This window comes from Physeter macrocephalus, chromosome 12 (genome assembly GCF_002837175.3).
Source record: "Physeter macrocephalus isolate SW-GA chromosome 12, ASM283717v5, whole genome shotgun sequence".
Lineage (NCBI taxonomy): Eukaryota > Metazoa > Chordata > Mammalia > Artiodactyla > Physeteridae > Physeter > Physeter macrocephalus.
The window spans coordinates 59,940,723-59,960,228 of record NC_041225.1 but is presented as its reverse complement, the minus strand read 5'-3'; the positions used below and the strand labels follow the sequence as shown (position 1 = coordinate 59,960,228).

At 44.1% G+C, this 19,506-nt stretch overlaps 1 protein-coding gene across 5 annotated transcripts in view; it reads left to right on the top strand.

The window, feature by feature from the left end:
• The window catches only part of THADA (THADA armadillo repeat containing), a 305,797-nt gene that overhangs the window by 221,753 nt on the left and 64,538 nt on the right, over positions 1 to 19,506 (top strand). For all 5 annotated transcript variants that reach the window (XM_007128982.4, XM_028496748.2, XM_007128981.4 and 2 more), the window contains one exon: positions 8,752 to 8,867. In XM_007128982.4, coding sequence (XP_007129044.2) covers positions 8,752 to 8,867 — 116 coding nt within the window. The remainder of the gene's footprint in view (positions 1 to 8,751; positions 8,868 to 19,506) is intronic.

The window sequence follows — 19,506 nt, the reverse complement described above, 5'->3', positions numbered from 1 at the left end:
CTAGATCATAAGCTCTTTTTATATTGATTTCATCTCTATGTCCTATAGCTGTTTTCTTTTCTCTTTGACTTCTCTCCCTCTCTAAATCTTTTTATTAAACTTCTGTAATAAATTTTAAATATACACAAATGTAGACAGAATAATATAATAAATCCCATATACCCATCACTCAGCTTCAACAATTATTGATTCATGACTAATTTTGTTTCATTTATACCACTGCTAACTCTCCTCCTTCCGTATTGCGTTAACTGTCTTGACTGAACAAATTACCAGTTTTATTTTTCATTAATGAGTTTTGCTACATCAGAGAGTTTCTTATTGATCTCAGTATTGTCTTTAAGGAAACTCAGTAGTTTGAGGATCCAGATATTAGAAAAGATAAATTATCAAGCATAATCAGGCTTCTCCTAAAAAATTTAAACTGGGATTAATTTTACAAATGAATAATTTATAAGTTGAAAAATGTTATACTTAGCTCTTCAGAAATGTGTCTGTATTCTAAAGCTAGAAGCTCTTTAGTTAGAACAGATTTTTTTTTTTAAACTTTAATACATTTATAAATTTATTTATTTATTTATTTATTTTTGGCTGTGTTGGGTCTTCGTTTCTGTGCAAGGGCTTTCTCTAGTTGTGGCGAGCGGGGGCCACTCTTCATCGCGGTGCGCGGGTCTCCCACTGTCGCGGCCTCTCCTGTTGTGGAGCACAGGCTCCAGACGCGCAGGCTCAGCAGGTGTGGCTCACGGGCCCAGCCGCTCCACGGCATGTGGGATCCTCCCAGACCAGGGCTCGAACCTGTGGCCCCTGCATTGACAGGCAGATTCTCAACCACTACGCCACCAGGGAAGCCCTAGAACAGATATTATATCACTGTTTTGCAGATTGTTAATTCTTTATAAGCAAGCCTTTGTTTGTATGTTGGGTTAAGACTGACTACTTCTAAACCTCGCCCTTACCCAACAACTCGGGACCCTTGACACTTCTGGGTGATGGAACTGCTCACTGCACTGTCAAATTTGGCGCACAAGGCCAGAAACGATCCAAGACAAATGTATACTCACTCTCTTATTAATACTGTGTATTTCCCCCCAACCCCATTGTGTGGGGAGAGTTTAGAGAGGTGGCTCTTAGCTCCCCAGCTGCTGCTGCAAATACAGGTTCTGCTCCTGCCACCCTAGCAAGGGGGCAGGGTGGAATTCCAAATCAATACATGCTCTGTTTATTGAGTCTCTCTTTCTGCCAGACAAAGCTGTATATCCCTGGAGTCCAGGAGCTATGAAGAACAGACATAGCCCTTTCCTTCAATGAGCTATGCTCCAGGAAAGGGAAATTGTGGATTGATAACCATGATGACAGGATTTAAAAAGTTAAAAAAAGAAATGAAATGAAATGAGCTGTTGGACCCTGAGTAGGAAAGTCTTAGGGTGGGGATAGGAGGTGGTTGATGAAAGCTGAGGAAGGCTTTATGGAGGAGGTGGTATTTAAGCTGGGCCTTACAGTATGAATGGAATTTCAATAGGCAGAGCTGGAAGGGGTGTGGGGAGAAATGGAAGGAACATCCTGGACAGAAAAGCATTGTCAGGAATGGGAAATCATCCCTCGTGGCCACAGAATAGGTCCATGAAGTGGAATAAGTAGGAGGTAACACTAGAAAGGTAGGTTGAGCCTTCAGTGGCCAGCAGATTATTTTAGGACGCTGGAGATCATTGAAGGATTTTGAATTTGGGAGTGATACGACCACGGCTTGGCTTTAAGAAGAGTTGCCTACAGCCATGTGTCAAATAAGTTTTGGAGGCAGAGACATGTCCTTTAAGTTGTTTTCATCATCTAAGTGTAAGGTCTTTTGGTTCCTGAACCAGAACAGTGGGAGTGATACTAGAAAGGAGGGGATGTGTTTGAGACACAAAGTGAATTTCCAGACCCCTGCAGACTTTGTGTTTTTGTACATTTTAGTCTTTAAAGATATTCGTGGCCTGTTTCCCAAGCCAGAGTCAGCCAGGAAGTAATGACACTTTGTAATTAGCATCTTTTTCCTGGCAGCACCAACACAACCCAGCTAAGTGTCACCTTTTGGGAATTCTCCCAGACCTTTCTAAGGATCTGTCCTCATCCGATAAACAGGTTGAGGTTTGGGGGGAGTAACCACTTGAAATGCTTCCTGGCCTGCCCTCCGGCCTAAGGTTAGATGGGTAAGTAGCCGTGGGTGGCACATGCCCACTAAGCCCATTCTTGTAGGGATGACCAGTGTCCAAGGGTCACGCCTCCAGTCCACCCTGTGACCCTCCAAGGCTGGTAACAAAGAGGAGTACGTGGAGCTCTCTGTACAGCTGACATAGGCAGGCACATGTACCCGGCAAGCGCTGTGCTCTGCGCCATGGGACCCAGAAGCCTGTGGTCTAGTTGAGGATAAGATGAGTGCGCCTAAAGCAGGAAATCAAATCCTCAGCCACATTGTAATGATTAGAAGTGGCATATAAGTTAGAGAGCTCTTCTCTCTCTTACTTTCCCAGCTTCATCCTCACCCCAGCACACACACATACATAGAAACACAGTCTGCCTTTTAAATAACTTTTGATATATCCGTTTCCCGGCAGTCATACGATTAGGCATGTTTCTGTGAATTAGAAAGTTTAGATTCCTCCTTCAGCCATCTCCCTTCTCACCCCACCTCCTTTCAGTCTGACTTAAAGCCATAAAATACTTCTGCCTGCCTCCCTGCCTTTAGTTCTGTTTGTATGAATTAAGTCGACAGGATAAATATTCGCATTCCCAGCTACAGGCTGAAACAATGTTTGCCTGTTCTGCCCAGCGAGTTGAGAAGAAAAGGGGGCCTGACATCACCCTATACTGTACATTCCCGGCATAGATCATTTATTTAAGTCCCTGAAAAAATACAGATGTTTTACCAGCCGAAATAAAATCCTGTGTAAACACTGGGCTTGGAAAAATGTGGCTCTGACTTAGCTTTGGGGGTTGGAGCAGCCCGGGGAGAAGGCCAGGAGGCAGAAGAGCAGATACAGAAATTTTATACTCGGCTGAATGTGATAGGGGCAGAAGTGTTCGCCCCCAGTCTGCATGCTGCACTAGAAGACCAGACTTTGTTTTTAAGGAAGTACAGCTGCAAAAGGGGATAAATTTGTTGATCTTCGGAGTTCGGGATTATTCCTGATTACGATACCTTTACCTCATTTATATCTGACCTCTGAAATAAGCATCCCTTTTCTTATTGGGGTTGTCCTTTCGCATGGCCTGCCTAACCTGGTCCTGTTATTGCTGGACCCTGCTGGTTTTTGGAGCTCAGCTGCTGTTGATTTTATAAAGGGGAAAATTGCCTGGAAGCCATGCTTAGTGAAGAGGAAAACCCATCTCAGCGTTGCATTCCCAAACAGCCATATATCATCTTGATCTTGTCTAACACAAGTCACTATTTTAGTCCAGCAGCATAAACCAGACATATTTTACTGGTGCAGCACAAGTTTTTTCAGGGATCTGCCTCAGGACTCTTTTTGGGCCTGTGGCATTTATTCAAAGAGCATTACATTTGGTCTGTGGAGTCACTTTTAAGATTCAAAGCTGCCAAGATGGACCCCATGCTTTACACAGATGCTTGGGGCTCCCCTCAGTCTCTCTGTGTTTAGAGTGGGGAGGGGGTGGGCAGAGGCTAACTGTTCTCCAGACTTTTCTTAGATCCTCCCGGAGTTTCATTAAGGCTTGCATCTCAGGGGCAAGAAGTCTTAGTCCACTCTAGCTGCTTCCTGACCACCCCCTCCTCGGGGCAGGTGTGACCAGCTCATCTCTGGGCAGTCCCAGGCCTGTGATAGTCATGGGTGATGACGTTGGTTTGCACTTGGTTGTTTTCTGTGTGCTTTTTGTCTCTTTCTGACGGGGTCACAGCTGTTTTAAGTCAATAAAGCTTTCTCCTGTTGTCTTTTTTTTTTTTTTTTTTTTTTTGCTGGAGATGCCCCTAAGTCCACTCTAACCTTTCTCCAAGGGGCCTGCTATAGCTGGAGGTCACCAACAGTCTTGGTCTGTCCCAGTGTGATTATTAATAGAGCTCTTTTTCACTCTCAAAAGAATTCCTGATTTGGAAGATAAATTACCCTAACAAGCGTCACATGGATATTCCTGACCAAACTCATTAAATCCCCCTCCCTCATTCCCAGTCCTGCCGCATATTCTCGTGATCCCTGTCTTGAAGCATGGCCCTCGATCCCCAGCTGCCTGAGGGAAGGTCTCTTTCCTGACCCTCAACTCCAGGTCTAGAGCAGCTGCCAAGTCCTGCTTCTTCAGCCTCCAAAACATCTCTCAAATGTACCCTTTCCTCTGTATTCCACTGCTGCCATCGTTTAGATTGGGGAGGAATGTGTGTGTGGCGGCGGGGGGCGGTGTCACAGAATCAAATTGTCAGATCTTCTCATTTTCAAAAGAGTTTAGACATCAGGGTGATTCTGACGTGAAACCTCCCAATTCATAAATGACGATTTCAAAATACTTTGTAGGCCGGATGAAACATCTGCAGCCACTTTCGGTCCACGGGCTCTTCTTGGTTTCCAGGCTCCAGTTTCAAACGTCACCTTTTGTCTAGACTGGCAGTAGTCTCACTCACCCTGCCCCTTCTGGTCCAGCCGCCTCACTGCCCCTGGCCTTTTCTTTCCACATTACAGACCTGATCACATAAGAGCTCTGTCTGAGGAGGTCTTTGCTGTCTCCAGAACAGAATGTACGTCCCTCGATGCTGCCTTTGAGATCCTTCTTTGTCTGACTTGACCCCTCTCTCCAGCTGTGTCTCCTGCTACCCTACACACACCCTGGCTGTGCTCTTGTAACACGCAACTATTTGCTGTCCCCTGAGCAGTCCCAATATTTTTCTTTTACTTAACGGGTTTTTTTAGAACAATTTTGGATTTATAGAAAAAGTGAGTACAAAGAGTTTCCATGTTATTCCTCTCTTCCCCACCCCCTCTCCCCAGTTGGCTGTTACTAATAGCATGCATTTAGAGTGGTATGTTTGTTACAATTAATGAACCCATATTGACACATTATTATTAACTAAAGTCCATAGTTTACCTTAAGGTTCACTTTTTTTTCGTTGGCAATACCAATGTTTTAATACTCTTTAACAATTTTTAATAATTCACTTTCCTCTGCTTGCGTATTCTTTCCCCAGTTCTGGCAAGATTCTTTTCAAGGCCAAATATGAATCTCATATTTGCAAATATGATATTCCTGCAAAGCCGTCTCTGTTTATTTTTGGAATAGGGGCTGGAAGGGAGGGAGGAGACAGAAAAAGAAAGAGAACTAGCATTTTGATCAGGTGCCGAGCGTGTGCCAAGTACTCTACATATATATTCTTTGAAATCTCTCTACAGTCCTGTCAGATAGGTAGATATTATTATACTCTTTACTGCGAGGAAACCGAGGTGAACAAGTGGCCTAAAGCCCCACAGCTAGGAACTGGGTTTCCACCCAAGTCCTCCTGGCTCCGAAGGCTGTGCTCCCTGCCCCGCCCACAGGGCTACACTCTTACTACTGATCCAGCCTCCCTGCTTTCCCCACTGGATTAGGAATCTACTGGGTTAGGAATCCACTGAAGTGAGGAGTGCGTATTATTCAGCTCTGTGTTTCCGCTCCTAACATGGGGTTGGCACCAACAGCAGCTCACCAAACCCATGGGCGCGTGTCCTAAAGGCAGAGTTAATACAGGAAGGGGCATCAAATATCGACATCAGTTCAGCAAATGCTTGTTGAATTCCTGCTCTGCACTGGATGTGGTGAAGGGTGAGGCCACGCATAAGAGCAAAGTGATGGCGATGCTATCGTGCAGGTTATAAATCCCGACCAGGCAGCATCTGGGAAGTGATTGGTTTTCTGTTTATCTGCAACTAGAATGTAAGCTGCAGGAGAGCAGGGATTCTATGTGTCCTCTGCTGCAGCCCCTAGGACAGTGCCTGGTAATAATAGTTGTTTAATAAATATTTTTGGACTGAATGTTGGAATCCTGTTGCAAATTTGAGACACCTAAAGTGACAGTAAACTTCTCAGAGTTCTCCTGTTCTCAGTTAGTCATCATCCTCAGGTCTGGCAGCTTCAGTTTCTCTGTGTTTGGTTTAGGACAGTCCTGTATTATAGGCTGTTTCCAAATTATCCCAGGCCTGGGCTTGACCATGCTCTTTGCCCAGAAGTTCTTCTGGACCAGAACTTTAGGAAAGGGGGGAAGGAGGAGGAGCTGCCTCACCCCTGCTGTCCTTTCAGAGCTGATGGACAAATGATCCTTCCTGGGAGCTGCCTGGAGCTCCCGGATCTGACCTTGGACCAGAGTTCCAGGGGCCTGGCCTCACTTCTGGACTTCATGCAAAGGATGGCCTCATTTTTCTTGAGAGAATTAAACCCAGCACTCTTTTTTTTTTGGCCACCCCGCGGGGCTTGTGGGATCTCAGTTCCCCGACCAGGGATTGAACCTGTGCCCCCTGCCGTGGAAGCGCAGAGTCTCATCCACTGGACTGCCAGGGAAGTCCCAAACCCAGCACTCTTAATGCCATATGAGGGTAATCATATTTTCAAATATTTTCATTAATTATCTTGAAGGAAAAAGTTATCTCAAACATAGTAACCTGTTTCATACATTTACTTATAAGCCTTTTTTCTCCTCTCCCCTCCCTCTGGCTTCTCTGCTCCTTCTCCTCCCCTGCCCCCTGTTTTGCTTGTCTTCTCTGACCCTGTCTTTCACTTGTATTGCTCTGTGTCTCCTACGTGCTTATTTCCACCGAGGTTCTTCTAAGGCGTACCTCCCCCTCCATTTGTCCCATGTAAATAGATCGCTTTCCGTTCCTGGTGAATAACCAGGATCACAATTGTTGTCTGGTTTGTGCCCAAGGTGACAGAATTGATGGACTTGTAGGCCGATTTTCATAAACCAGAGCTACCAAGCGTTTCAAAAACAGCCTTGTTTTTGCCAAGTAAGGTGAGCAAATATAGGACTAAGTTTAAACATCCATCAGGAGTTATTTTTGAAGTGATTGCTTCTAAATGAGAGGCGTTTGAAAATCTCACAGCTTTCTTTACAAGTAAATTCCAAAGTCATGTATTTTGCTGGTGTCTGCTGATTAATTACAATCCTGTGACACCATGAAAAGCCCGGGTGGTTGGTTTTGTGCAGCTGTGGAGAAAAGTAAAGCAAGGCCCAGTGGCTTTGCCAGCTCTTTCAGGACGCTGGGGATTCGGGCAGAGAGAGGTAGTCTTTTCACTCCGGCAGTCGTCACATAAGAACAGAAGCCCCAGCCAGACCCATTGCTCCAGACTTCACGACGGGTGGTGTGAGTCCCTGTGGGGAGTGCGGTGAAGTAGTGATAGTTGATCGGTTGCTTCTGAAATATCAGATCAATTATTAGAGAAAGCATTTGCAGTCTCCACATGGGGACTTGTGTGCCTTCTCCTGTACAATTCCTTCTATTTAGGAAGAAAAAAGATTTTTAATAGCAGTTACATAAAATAAAGTGATCAAAATTTCCTTTGACTCTCTAAACCATAGGTGCTCAGCATATAGCAGATCTCTGACCCAGGAAAACCTACCAGCTCATACCCATTTAGAGTCTGATGACTCTGGATCTCTTATCTTGGCCTCTTGGTTTTCCTCGTTGCTTCCTTCTGTATTTAACTCTCAAGTCCCTCACAGACAGGAGAGAGAGAAGAAAAAGTTGAATCTTGTTGCTTAGGAAGAATCATGTGCAGCTCTGGTAAAGGATACAATAGGGAAAGAAAACAAACTGATTATTAAAATAGACTTTCCAAGTTCTTGATGTGTTTATCTGTGCTTGCTTTGCTCCACCCTCCTCCTCCCCTTGATAAGGGCACTGAAGGATTTCTCTGACATGTCTTTTCCCTTGACACTGGCTAAGGTCAGTGGATCCCATTTACGCCCTTGTCCACTTTTGTTCTCTGCTGCAGGTTTGTACTTCTCACAAAGGCCTTGTTGATGTCATCACTGAGTGAACCCAAGATACACTTACGTGCGCGTGCCAGCGCGCACACACACACACACACGGCCTATGGCACGTGCTTGCTGGAATTGTGGCCTTCGTTCTAAATATAGGCAGCTAGAGAGATAGAACAGGATTTGTCTTTCTCTGCTTAATTCTGATATATAATGTCATGCAAGAATAAGAAAGTGGGGTGTGTCCGCAGTGCTCCCTCAGCTCCTGACATCTCAGGGAAGATCTAAAGAACCTAAATAGTTTACAGACGTCACTGTCCACTATTTGCGAAGGCAAGCATCATTGTAGCCTGCTTCTTCAGCTAAGCATGTTGTGATAAACCCCAAACCAGATTAGACTCACAGACATTTGATTTTTCCTGTGTAGTAAGATTTTGACTTTAAAAAGTACTTTTTTTATCCACATGAGACTGCTAAGATAGAGAAAGATGTTTGCATTTCTTTGCTAAAATCAATTTATAGGTTGTTTGTAACTAATAAGCTCTTGGCATCTAATGACTGGTCACAGAGTAATCTTCATGTTTTGGACTTGTGCGAGGAACCCAGAGCACAGGTACAGGTGAAAGACGCTGGTTTTTCGCCACTTGCTGCGTCCTCCAAGACCAACATGATTTTTCTGCAAAGAGACCAGAGCCACGTTTTGCAGGTGTCTGTTTTCTTTGAGGGGAATGTTTTAAGGAAACCTAAAAGGGAGGAACTGGACATTTAGGAAAAATATATTTTCACAGCAGGATATTCCTTTTTCTCTTTTTTTGGTTTAGGTTTTTCATTTGTTACAAGCCTTCTCAGACTCCAAATACAGAATGAATACATACTTTCAGCAGGAGCTGGCTGACGTCGCTGTTTGTACTAAAGCCAAAGTCTGGCTGGCCAAGAGGTATGTTAAAGCCCCACATGAGCACGGAGTTATCAGGGGTTAGGAATACATTGGAGAAATGCTGTTTCTAGTTGTGGGAGTTTTAAAAGTCACTGGCATGAGTCTTCTAAACTTATTGGAGTATTTATCTTTTTTGAACTTCGGGTTGTGGTAAAGAAAGAAAAATATTTTCTTGACAATTTTTCTAAAACTGCTGTGTGGCTCGGGGGCATGTAATATGGCTTTTTATCTGTCCACCAATCAGCTTGTTTTTATGAATACCTGCTGTGTGCCCAGCCCTGTGTTAAATATCCTAACAATGAAAGGCAGTAATTGACTAAGTCATGTGGTACAAATTATCAGGTACCATTGCAGCTCAAAGATGAGAGATTGATGTTAGACTTGAGCAGGTGCAGAGGGGCCCAGAGCGGGTGAATAAGAAAAAGACATGCAAGTTGCCTTTTTGGGTAGGTAGTAGAGAAGCTTGAATAAGCAAGGCAAAGGAGAGTGGATATGTATTTTTTTCTTTTTTTCATCCTTGCCATTGTTAGTTTTTTCTGAAACTTAGAACATTTACCGTGTGAAAGATGGAGCAAAAAGCATTTCTCAATTTCTCTCGAATACACAAGGAGTCCTCTCTGTAACACTCTGTTCAAAATCTGTGTTACTGCAAGGGCCTCCCACCCCCTGCTACATCCTCTGTGATTCCGGGAGAGGGGGGTCCAGCAGAGGCCCATAGGCTACCACATTCCATGCTGTGGTATATTGCCTTTGATTGATAATTAGTATGTTGGTTGTCTAACATAACAGCCTCTTTATTATTTTTCAAAAAATGTGCTTTTGTTCACTTTTGTTGGGCTCCCATCTTATATGGCAAGACAAGCAATGGTTAGTGTGAGACCCACAAATCAGTGTAATTCAACAAAGTCTTGTGAGCGAGCATAGGCTACACGACAGCTGCTGTGTTAGGAGATGTAGGGATGCAAATATATAGAACGAATTCGTCCTGGCTTCAGGGAGCTCCCATCCAGGAGGTGAGAAGATGTGTGAATAAATAATTTTCATCGAATATGGTGAGTATGATAACAAATGTATACTAGTAGGTACAGGAGTAGCCCGGGGTTGGGAGGGTGGATGCCTTCAAGAGTTGGGAATTTTGCCAAGTGACCAGGGCAGGGAGGGGGTGTTCCAGGCTCAGGGAATGTCATAGGCAAAGACATAGCAATATGAAATGTCATGGTGAGTGTGGAGAACTAGAAGGAAGTTAGATCTTCTGAAACCTAAAGTATAAGGTATGTGTAGCAGAGAATGGGGCTGAGGAGATACATGGAGGCCACATGGTGAAAGGGAAGCAACCCAGTGAAGAATTTCTCAGTGGGTAGAGATGTGAGTCTCCATGTTTGTCTAAACACCTGTATCTTTGGCCAGAGATATTGATGGGGAAGTTCTCTAGTATCTGAAATGCCAGTAAAGTGATGGTTAATGGTTAGCCTCTCATTTTTAGTACGTTTTTTGTTTTCTCTCTTTTATTTAGAGAACAGGAGTTCAGTGACCATAAACTGCTCCCCTGAGCCTAGTATCATTTGCCTTCTGTGTGGCTTTTAGACAACTTCCCCAGATGCCTTTTTTGAGAGAACAAGGAATTGTGATCATATTTGTGCTCTCATCTGTTTACCAATTAGTAGGCCTGGTCCTCGTAGCTATTATTTCTGGGAATCAGGAAGTCAGGGAAACGATCCTGTTGAAACCCCTGCTTCCAGCCAGACTGCCCCAAGACAGAATCTGAATCTCCTGTTCTTAAAGTTCTATGAGGAAGGAATTTCTGCCCCCTTAGTTTGCTACCCCTCGATGGGTCTTATAGAAATTCATCATCTGTTGGCTTCCTGAGTCAACTCCTTCTTGTTGGCTGGGAAGGAGGAGATAGAGTAATAGGCCAGCCATCTGAATGGACCTTCATGTTGTGCAGTTCCCTATGATGGATGACAAAGCTGCCATCAGCCCCCTCTTTAGCTGGAGAAGTCCTCCTGGCCTTCTAATTGCACTTAGAAGATTGCAGTTTTCTAATCAGTCTTTTCATTATTGTCTGCATCCACCCTTCCCCCCCATTCTCTGATTTTCCTCCATGATTTTCCAGCCCTAGAAAACAAAGGCATGAATCACTGAAATTCACTGGGTTTCCACCTTCTTTGCCCAGAGTCCAGGAAAGCCACTTTTATGTTTCCAGTACAGTCAACTCTTTATTATCCAAGTGTGAACTTTACACTTCGTGGGTGGTCTATAACACCAGGCTTCCTCTTGCTCCCCAGCACACTTTTACCATATTAAGCAGGATGTGTTCAGAGCCTGGAATAGAGTTTGAAAGGAAAACACATGGCCAGAACACAATGTATCCCAAAGCCACGTGTCAGTTTTTCTGGATTATCCACGTCACTGGCAGGATAACTTTGAGTTTCCTGAATAGGAAGGTATAGAATCAGCTATAAGTGATGAAGCCTCAGCCTGTTGCACGCCTGCCCTGCCCTTGAGGTCCTCAGAGAGTGTTGTCCCAGAAGGAGTTTGTCTGCACTGGGAGCCCCATGCTCAGATGAGCCACTTATGGGTCCTGGTGGGCCCTTCTCAAAGCCAAGCCCTGACTTACATTCTCACATTCTTTTCCCCTGAAAAGCATTACAATGCAGAACATTCCAAATTTGGCTGCTGAAGAGGCTCCTTTATGTCCATAGAAATTTATGAAAGAAAGAGGAATAAATGTTCTTTTGTGCCTACTAAGGATTTTCTGTATCTTTCGTGTATAGCTTGAAATGTCAATGTTATTGAAAAAAAAAAAAAAAAAAAAGTCGGTTTAAATTTTAGCACTGACACCTTTTTCCTTCTTCAATCTATGTTGATCATTAGCTTGAGTTTATTCAATCCAGTGTGTACAAAAACATTAGTGAGGATGTCATTTATTTATTCCCCAAAAAGGGGTTTAAAAAAAAAAGTACATTGGAGCCATTGGATGACCAGTTCCGTTTTTAAAATTTTAACCCCGAAATTGAGGGCATGTAAAATAAAGACTTTTGTCATATATTTGTGTTTTGACTTTGCAAGATTAATAGGGATTTATATGAGGTGATTAAGCAATAGCCATGGATTTGTTGGGGAATTTTTGGTGATGAACGGCCAGCTGGCAACGTGGCCTGAGTAGGGGACTGGGCTTCTGCTCTTACAGGCCGCTTTTCATTCCAAGATGTCAAAGCCTTTATGGAAATCAGCTCGTTAATCCTTCAAGTCCCTTCCTTCCCCTTTTCCCTCCATCCCTCTCTCCTCAATCCAGTTTACTGTCTCTCTCCCGGTGCAAAGGCAGTTTACCAACTACTGAAGGAGAACTAAGCTGACCCAGGCCAGAAACTGAGTGAGACTAGGGGTCAGCTGGTGGCCTGGCGAGGCTGGCTGTGGGCGCCATGGAAGAGAAGGTCAGTACAGCCCCGCTTGAGGCCCTGTCTGCTGCCCTCGCTATGTACAGATTCCAGCTCTTCTGTCCCAGCTGGATCACAGGCCCAGCCTGAATAGGAAGGACTTTTTAAAAGCCCTGTCAAGTAAGAGAAAGAGGAGAAAAGATTTATTTACTTTGATTGAGAGTTGGAATTACAGTTATTTGGGGCTTAAAATTTTTCAGAAATCAATTCGGTTATCTAGCGTCTCCTTTGTTTATAAAAAGAAAAACCTCTGTGTGTGTGTGTGTGTGTGTGTGTGTGTGTGTGTGTGTGTGTCCTTTTAGTAAATGTGGTAAACTTAATGGACTATCAGATAACATGCAATGGATGATGTGATGACCAAGAAGAAAAATGTGACCTACTGAATTTTTTTCACATTTTTTTCTTGACTGTCAGTGTAGTTTGTGCTCATCATAGAAAATTAGGGAAAAGAAGAGAATATAAGTCTACTCTTACCAACATCTAGTCGAAACCACTGTTATTGGTTAACAGTTTCATGTTATTTACTTCATCTTTCTTCCTATGCTTTTTTAATGTAGTTGAGATTATGCTGTATATATGTAAGTTATAGCTTACTTTTTCCATTTAACAGTATCGTGAAAGCATTTGCTCTTATTGAAAACTCTTTATGGTGCAGCTGCTATGGAAAATCGTATGGTGTTTCCTCAAAAAAATTAAAAATAGAATTACCATATGATCTAGCAATTCCACTTCTGGGTATAGACCCAAATTAATTGAAAGCAGAATCTTGAAGAGATATTTGTACATGTTCTAGTTGCATTAGTCACAATAGCCAAGAAGTAGAAGTAACCCAAGTGTCCGTTGATGGATGAATGGATAAACAAATGTGGTATATATGGACAATAGAATATTATTAAGCCTTAAAAATGAGGGAAATTCTAACACACAGTACCACATGGAGGAACCTTGAGCACATTATGCAAAGTGAAATAAGCCAATGACAGAAAGACAAATGCTATATGATTCCACTTATGTGAGGTTCCTGGGTAGTCAGATTCAGAGACTCAGAAAGTAGAATGGTGGTTACCAGGGGCTGGGGGAAGGGAAGTAGTGTTCAACTAATAGAGTTTTAGTTTTACAGGATGAAAAGAGTTCTGGAAATTGGTGGTACACCCATGTGAATGTGCTTAACACTCCTAAACGGCACACTTAAAATGGTTAAGATGGTAAATTTTATATTATGCATATTTTATCACAATTAAAAAAAATTTTTTAATAACAAACATTAAAAAAACTCTTTGTACTCTATCATTCCTCTAAGGTTATTGTCCTGACTTCTTGTAATAATTTTTTTTTTTTTTTTTTTTGCTTTGCTTTCTACTTTTACTATCTACGCGTTGCCAAAAGTAAAATGCTTTTTGCCTGGTTTTGTATTAAGAAAAATATCTTTGAAAACATCATTTGTTAAAGGTAGCATATTTTTGTCACCTCAATAATCAGCCATTAAGTTTACCTTACCATTGTTCCATTACCGGCCACTCAAGTTTATTTCGCATTCATTCAACAAATATTTATTAAGCCCTGCTGTATACCAGGCTATATTAAATATAGCAACTGCTTATTAAAACCCCCTACTTTAGTGTAGAGAGGGCGACAAAACAGAGTCTTGTCAAATAGAATCATAGATCTAGAACTTTGGACCTGGAAAGAATCATAAAGTTTGCTGTAGTCCACTCCCATCCCCATGCATATGGGAAAGTTCAACTCAGAGAGGTCGGGGGATTTGCCCATTTTCACACAGCTGACCAGGGTGTAACAACTACCTGACAACAGCTAACATTTGTGGAGCGCTTAACTCCCTGCTCCTCATCGGGTTCTTTCCGCTGGACCACATTGCTTCCATCTATCCAGTGTTTTTACGTCAGGGCTTTGAATGGTGACAACTGAAGCATTTTCTAGAACAGTGCTTCTCAGACCTGCTCATGAATCACCTGGGGGACCCCTTAGAATGAAGACTTTCCTTCAGTAGCTCTGGGGTGGAGACTGAGATCCTGCTTTTCTGACAAGCTTCAAGGTGATTCCAATGCTGCTGGTTCTGAGACAGTATTTGAGGGCCAGGGGTCAGAGAGTCGGCCCCTGTGAGCACCCAGCTCCACCCCGCCCCTTGAAATACTCCCACCTTCACACACTCATTCTCAGGGCTTGTGTCTGGAGCTTGGAGCCATGGGAGAGGGTGAGGCTCCTGAAGGGGCCAGCCCAGAATTCTTCCTCCATCCACCTGGAATGACCTGCACCGAGGGGGACCGCATGGCCCCAGTGCTCTCTATGGGAAGTCCACACTCCCTTGTCCTGGCAGCCATCCCAGTGGACTCAGTGCCTGGGGTAGGACCCAGGCTTTGTTGGCATGCAGTGGATATTTATCATTTTGAAGAATAACAGTCTGATATTCTGGTGAGAAAAACAGGCTCTCAAGAATACAAGAACAGGTCCCAAGGTTACTAGGAGATCAACCTTGGGAAATAAATTTTTGAATAAAACAGTGCTGATGGAGGGAAGAGATGATGGAGGGAGCTTATGTTTGTTGAAGGCCTACCTCTTTGTGCTGGATCTAATGATTTGTTACCCCAAGTTAATTCTTACTTGCAAAAAGTATTAGCTGTATGATCCATGCACTTCCCTATACAGCTTCCCCATCAGTGCTCCTGACACCCCCTTGTCACTCCTCCATGCGCTTCTCCATCTCCCTAGTACTTCCTTCCCTGTCCACCCCGTTAGCCATACTCTCATGTGCTCTCCCCATTTTCTCTACTTCTTACTGGTCCCCCCACTAAGCTGAGGTGGTGTGAACCTGGAAGGCCTGGGATTTAAATACATAAGGAAAATATGCTTATAGAGACAAAGCTAGGGCTGGCTTTTGTGTGGCAATCCCAGTTCTGCCACAGGGGGTTCTGTGGCTAGCTGCAGAAGTCCTGGTTTAGGGTTCTGTTTTGCTTTACAGCTGAAGACAGCAGTTATTTTCTAACCACCAGATTTATTCACACGAGAGACTACACTTCCCAGGCAGAAATCCTGGGATTTAGGTCTGATTCCATTTTCCCACTGTCCCTTAGCCCTTCCCAAATCCCTCGTGCCTTCTGGACCAGTCCTCTCCCCAGGCAAGAGGTCCTTCTTTCACAACTGCTCCGAGGGGCCCCAGCCCTTTGCCACAGCTGCAGGTTGCGTTTCATTCCCATGCTGCTGAAATGAATCCAGTCGAGATGGGTTGTTAAAATATTCAGATGATCACGTGGCATTTTAAGGCTATCATTTGTGGTCCCTGCCAAAACTTTAAGGGAAGCAAGCCTTAACAGGGATGGTTACTTACATAGCAAGTTTCCAGGCATTGCTGGGGGTTGGGTTTGCTTTTGGTTTGTTTCTTCTAAGCTCTTTTTCTTTTTTTCAAAATAAAAGTTTCCCCAGTACTCCCCTGCCCCCTTTTTAATTGCTTTTCTTTCAACCCCCAGATTTTATTGCGGAGGGAGATTCTCATCAGGACCCCTCTTTAATTCCCCAGCTCAGCCTATTCAAAGTCTCTCTGAGCCTCACACATATTTGAATGATGAGAGAAATGAAGTTGGTGTATTTTAGACCCAAGCTTGTTGACATTTGTTCACTTCCCTTTCAGACTTCTCAGGAATGTTCAAGGTCATGATATCTCAGGATGAGATCCTGTTTGTATTTTTAAAAACAGAGAGACATTAAGTTAGCACATTTCAACCCAAAGCAATGGACAAGGTGCAAAACATTTTCTTCATTAGATGTTCCTTTTAAAAATATGTCATGTCTTAAAAGAATAAGCTGGTTGAGAAGTGAAGCTTGAGAATATAGGATATACTTCTTGTTGACAGACTAAGCTTTTGGAAACTAGTCAGGTAAAAGCAGTCAGAAATGATCAGTATATTAAACGGTGCCTTTGAATAAGCTGCCCAAGATCAAAGCTTCTTCATATTGCAGTGAGAAATATAGTTTGTTTATTCAACTGCACATCAAGAATTCAACCCCCAACTTTCTACTTTTAAATATAGAAATCTGCAGACCTAACCTAGAGGTAGTAATTAGTTTGATAAAGGGCTCAGAAATATCTGTCTTGCTCCACTTGTAGCTGTTGGCTTCCTGGGGTATTGTTGTTGGAAGATTTGGGCAGTGTTGTCATTGCCCGGCTTGCAAGGGATGCAGGCTTTAAATGGCCTCAGCACATTTTCACAGTATTATGTAAAACTCTAATATAGTGGGATTTTTTTTTTTTCCTTAGCACGTGACATGCTTCATCTTTTGCGTAAATCAACACCTTGGTTACCTTCACTGAGCCATTCCCAATGAATCCAAGCCAGCTCAGATTCACAAACAGTACAAAGCAGTGTCACAGGCACAGTGGGGAATACAGAGATGAATGATATTGTCCCTATTTCAAAAACCAAGTGAATAAGACAGGTGTGGATTTAAGTAACTGTAAACAAGTAAGAATTTAGTAAATGCTGGAATGAGGTCAGACTGTATCACAGGAGCCAGCTAGTGGGGGTTGGGATGTCAAGGATGTCTTGGAGAAGGGAGAAGTCTTTAAAGACTAGGTGAGATTTAATTGTTAGAGAAGGTTAATTTTCATAGATTGGAGAATGAATGAAGTTATACTGGTATAGAGCCTATGTTGCTAAGTCAGTTGTGAAGGTCTCATTGCCCAAGTACAAAGGAAGGAATCTTAGTACAGTGCTCTGCACCGTGGGGACCACCTAGGCATATATAATTAAGTCTCTATTATTGTCAAAGTTTAGCTATGATCCAGTCTAGTTGAAAAGAGCTTATCCATGTGAAACAACCAACAATGACATTCATGTAGAATTCTAACTCTGTAGTACATATAATAAGTATAAGAATTCAAAAAAGAATGTGGACTGGGACAGCCAGGGAAGGCTTTCTAGGGGAGTTAGGTATTTGAGCAGGGTCTTAGAGCATGGGTGTGATTTGGAAATGCCAAAAGTGGTGGGAAAAGAGCATATCAAGGTGGTGGACAGTACGTACAGTGGCACACTGTTGGAGAAGGTATTTGCATGTGGGCCAGTGGGGGATTAGAGCTGGAAAAGACATGGTGTGTTTGGAGAGCAGTGCAAGATTTGATAAGAGACCAGTTGTGGCAGGCCTTAAATGTCAGCCAGAGGAATTTGGATCTGATCCAAGAGTTAAGAGGAAGTCAGTAAGCTCAGGCTTACACTGGTAAATAGGCTGCTGTCTCCATGCTCATGAGATACACTGAGGGGTGTGTTAAATCTTTCCAGCGTCTCTCAGGGATCGACAAAATCTCCTGGAGGTTAACAAAAGCTCCCTAGTAGCAATCCACCAGCTCTGTCTGGCACTTGGAGGCCCCTGTTGCCTGCCTGGGCAGCTAGTGTTGGGAATAGAGATGCCGCTTGTGTGCATTTCAGACTTCATGGCTATTGTCTGTTCAACATTGCTAAGAAGACCGTAGAACCACAGCGTTTATAGCAGGAAAGGGAATTTAGAGATCATCTAATCCAGTGGAATCCTTTCTTCAAACAGAAGCTTAAGTGGAAGTTCAAGATGTTCAAGATAATAGAGATGGCAAATATGTTGCAAGTTGAGATGGGGGCCTGGAGGCCCACCCACATAGCTTCTCAGCCATTGGGAGCCCCAAAAGGGACTCCAAAGAGCACCCTGACTCCCTATTTCAAAACAGGATCTAATCCAAACCACTATCTGTAGACAGGAAAATAGACACAAGGGGGCAAGTGACTTCTTCCTACTTGACAGATGTGTCTGGCTCCGAAGATAGCCCAAATTAGGGATGTATTCAATAAATAGCAAATTTGTTTTCTGCCTCTTGATTCTCTTGCTTCCTCTGCTGCAGCCTGATCATCCTCACAGAAAATACCACAACCCCAGGCCCTTGAGCTGTCCAAGGCCCTCTCTCAGGAGCTGCCCTCCTTGGATAGGGCACCATGCACTAGACCTTATTGCCATCAAAACTTTGCTATTCTAGATCCCCTTTCCTCAGAAATCCACTCTCAGGTGGCTGACTGCCACTTGATATGACCAACAAACCATGCTCCCATGTTACCAAGTGCTAATGTGTAAATAAGTTAATTCTTCTGGGTAGTACAACTGTTTTTCAGTAGTGATCTTCTGGAGGCAGTGCCTTTAACTCAAGTCAGTAACTTGGGGACAGGCTTTCAGGCGGCACACAGACCTGGCGGGAGCACTTCTTGAGGCCCCACTTGGCTTCCTGCTTCTCTGTCCTCATACTGAGCTGACTTAGCCTTGGTGCGTTTGTCCCATGTGGCCAGCTTCGGGCTGACCCTAGGAAAGCTTGTGGGGCACGTGGGCAGGTCTCACGTGAATGGGCCAAGGGAGCGGATTTGAGAGAGACCCTCCGAAGCCTCACTGTCATCCTTCCCCTCAGCTGCCAGTGATGCCCAGGCTTCCTCAGCGACTGGACTGGCCTGCAGGCCTCTGGAAATAGCTTCCCACGCACGTTCAGGAGCTTATTCCCCCTTGAGCCGGAAGGGACCCTCACCAGCCCAAAGGCCCTCTGTTCCTGGGTGACCACAGGGAGGGTCACTTGGAGAGGCACTGGGTGAGTGGAAAAGCCTCTAGCTGTGAACGCACCTCCCTGAGGTTGAGGGAGGCAGGGTGCACTCGCGGGTAGTAGGTCTGGGTTCTGGCACCTGCTCAACTACTAACCAGAGATGTGTGGCCTCGAACTTCTTTGGGCTTCAGTTTATATCTGTAAGGTTGGAAGCTCCAAAATGTGAAATTGGTGAGGGTGGGGAAGGACATGGTGAGTAATGGGTATGCAGGTACAAAAGAGCTAAGCAAACATAGGGAATATTTATTGTCAGATAGCTAAGTCTTTGTCTGCATCGTCGGCCATGTTGAAACAGCTGTGCTCAGAGCCTTGCTCTTCACCACACTGGTGACCAGGACACAGCACCACAGTGCGTGGCTGCAAACCGAAATACCCTAATTGCTTGGCACAGGGTCTCACTTTTCATCTGATTGTGTTTGGGACACACGGATACAATTTGTCTAGAAAACCTTGGTTCGGGCTTCCCTGGTGGCGCAGTGGTTGAGAGTCCGCCTGCTGATGCAGGGGACACGGGTTCGTGCCCCGGTCCAGGAAGATCCCACATGCCGCGGAGTGGCTGGGCCCGTGAGCCATGGCCGCTGAGCCT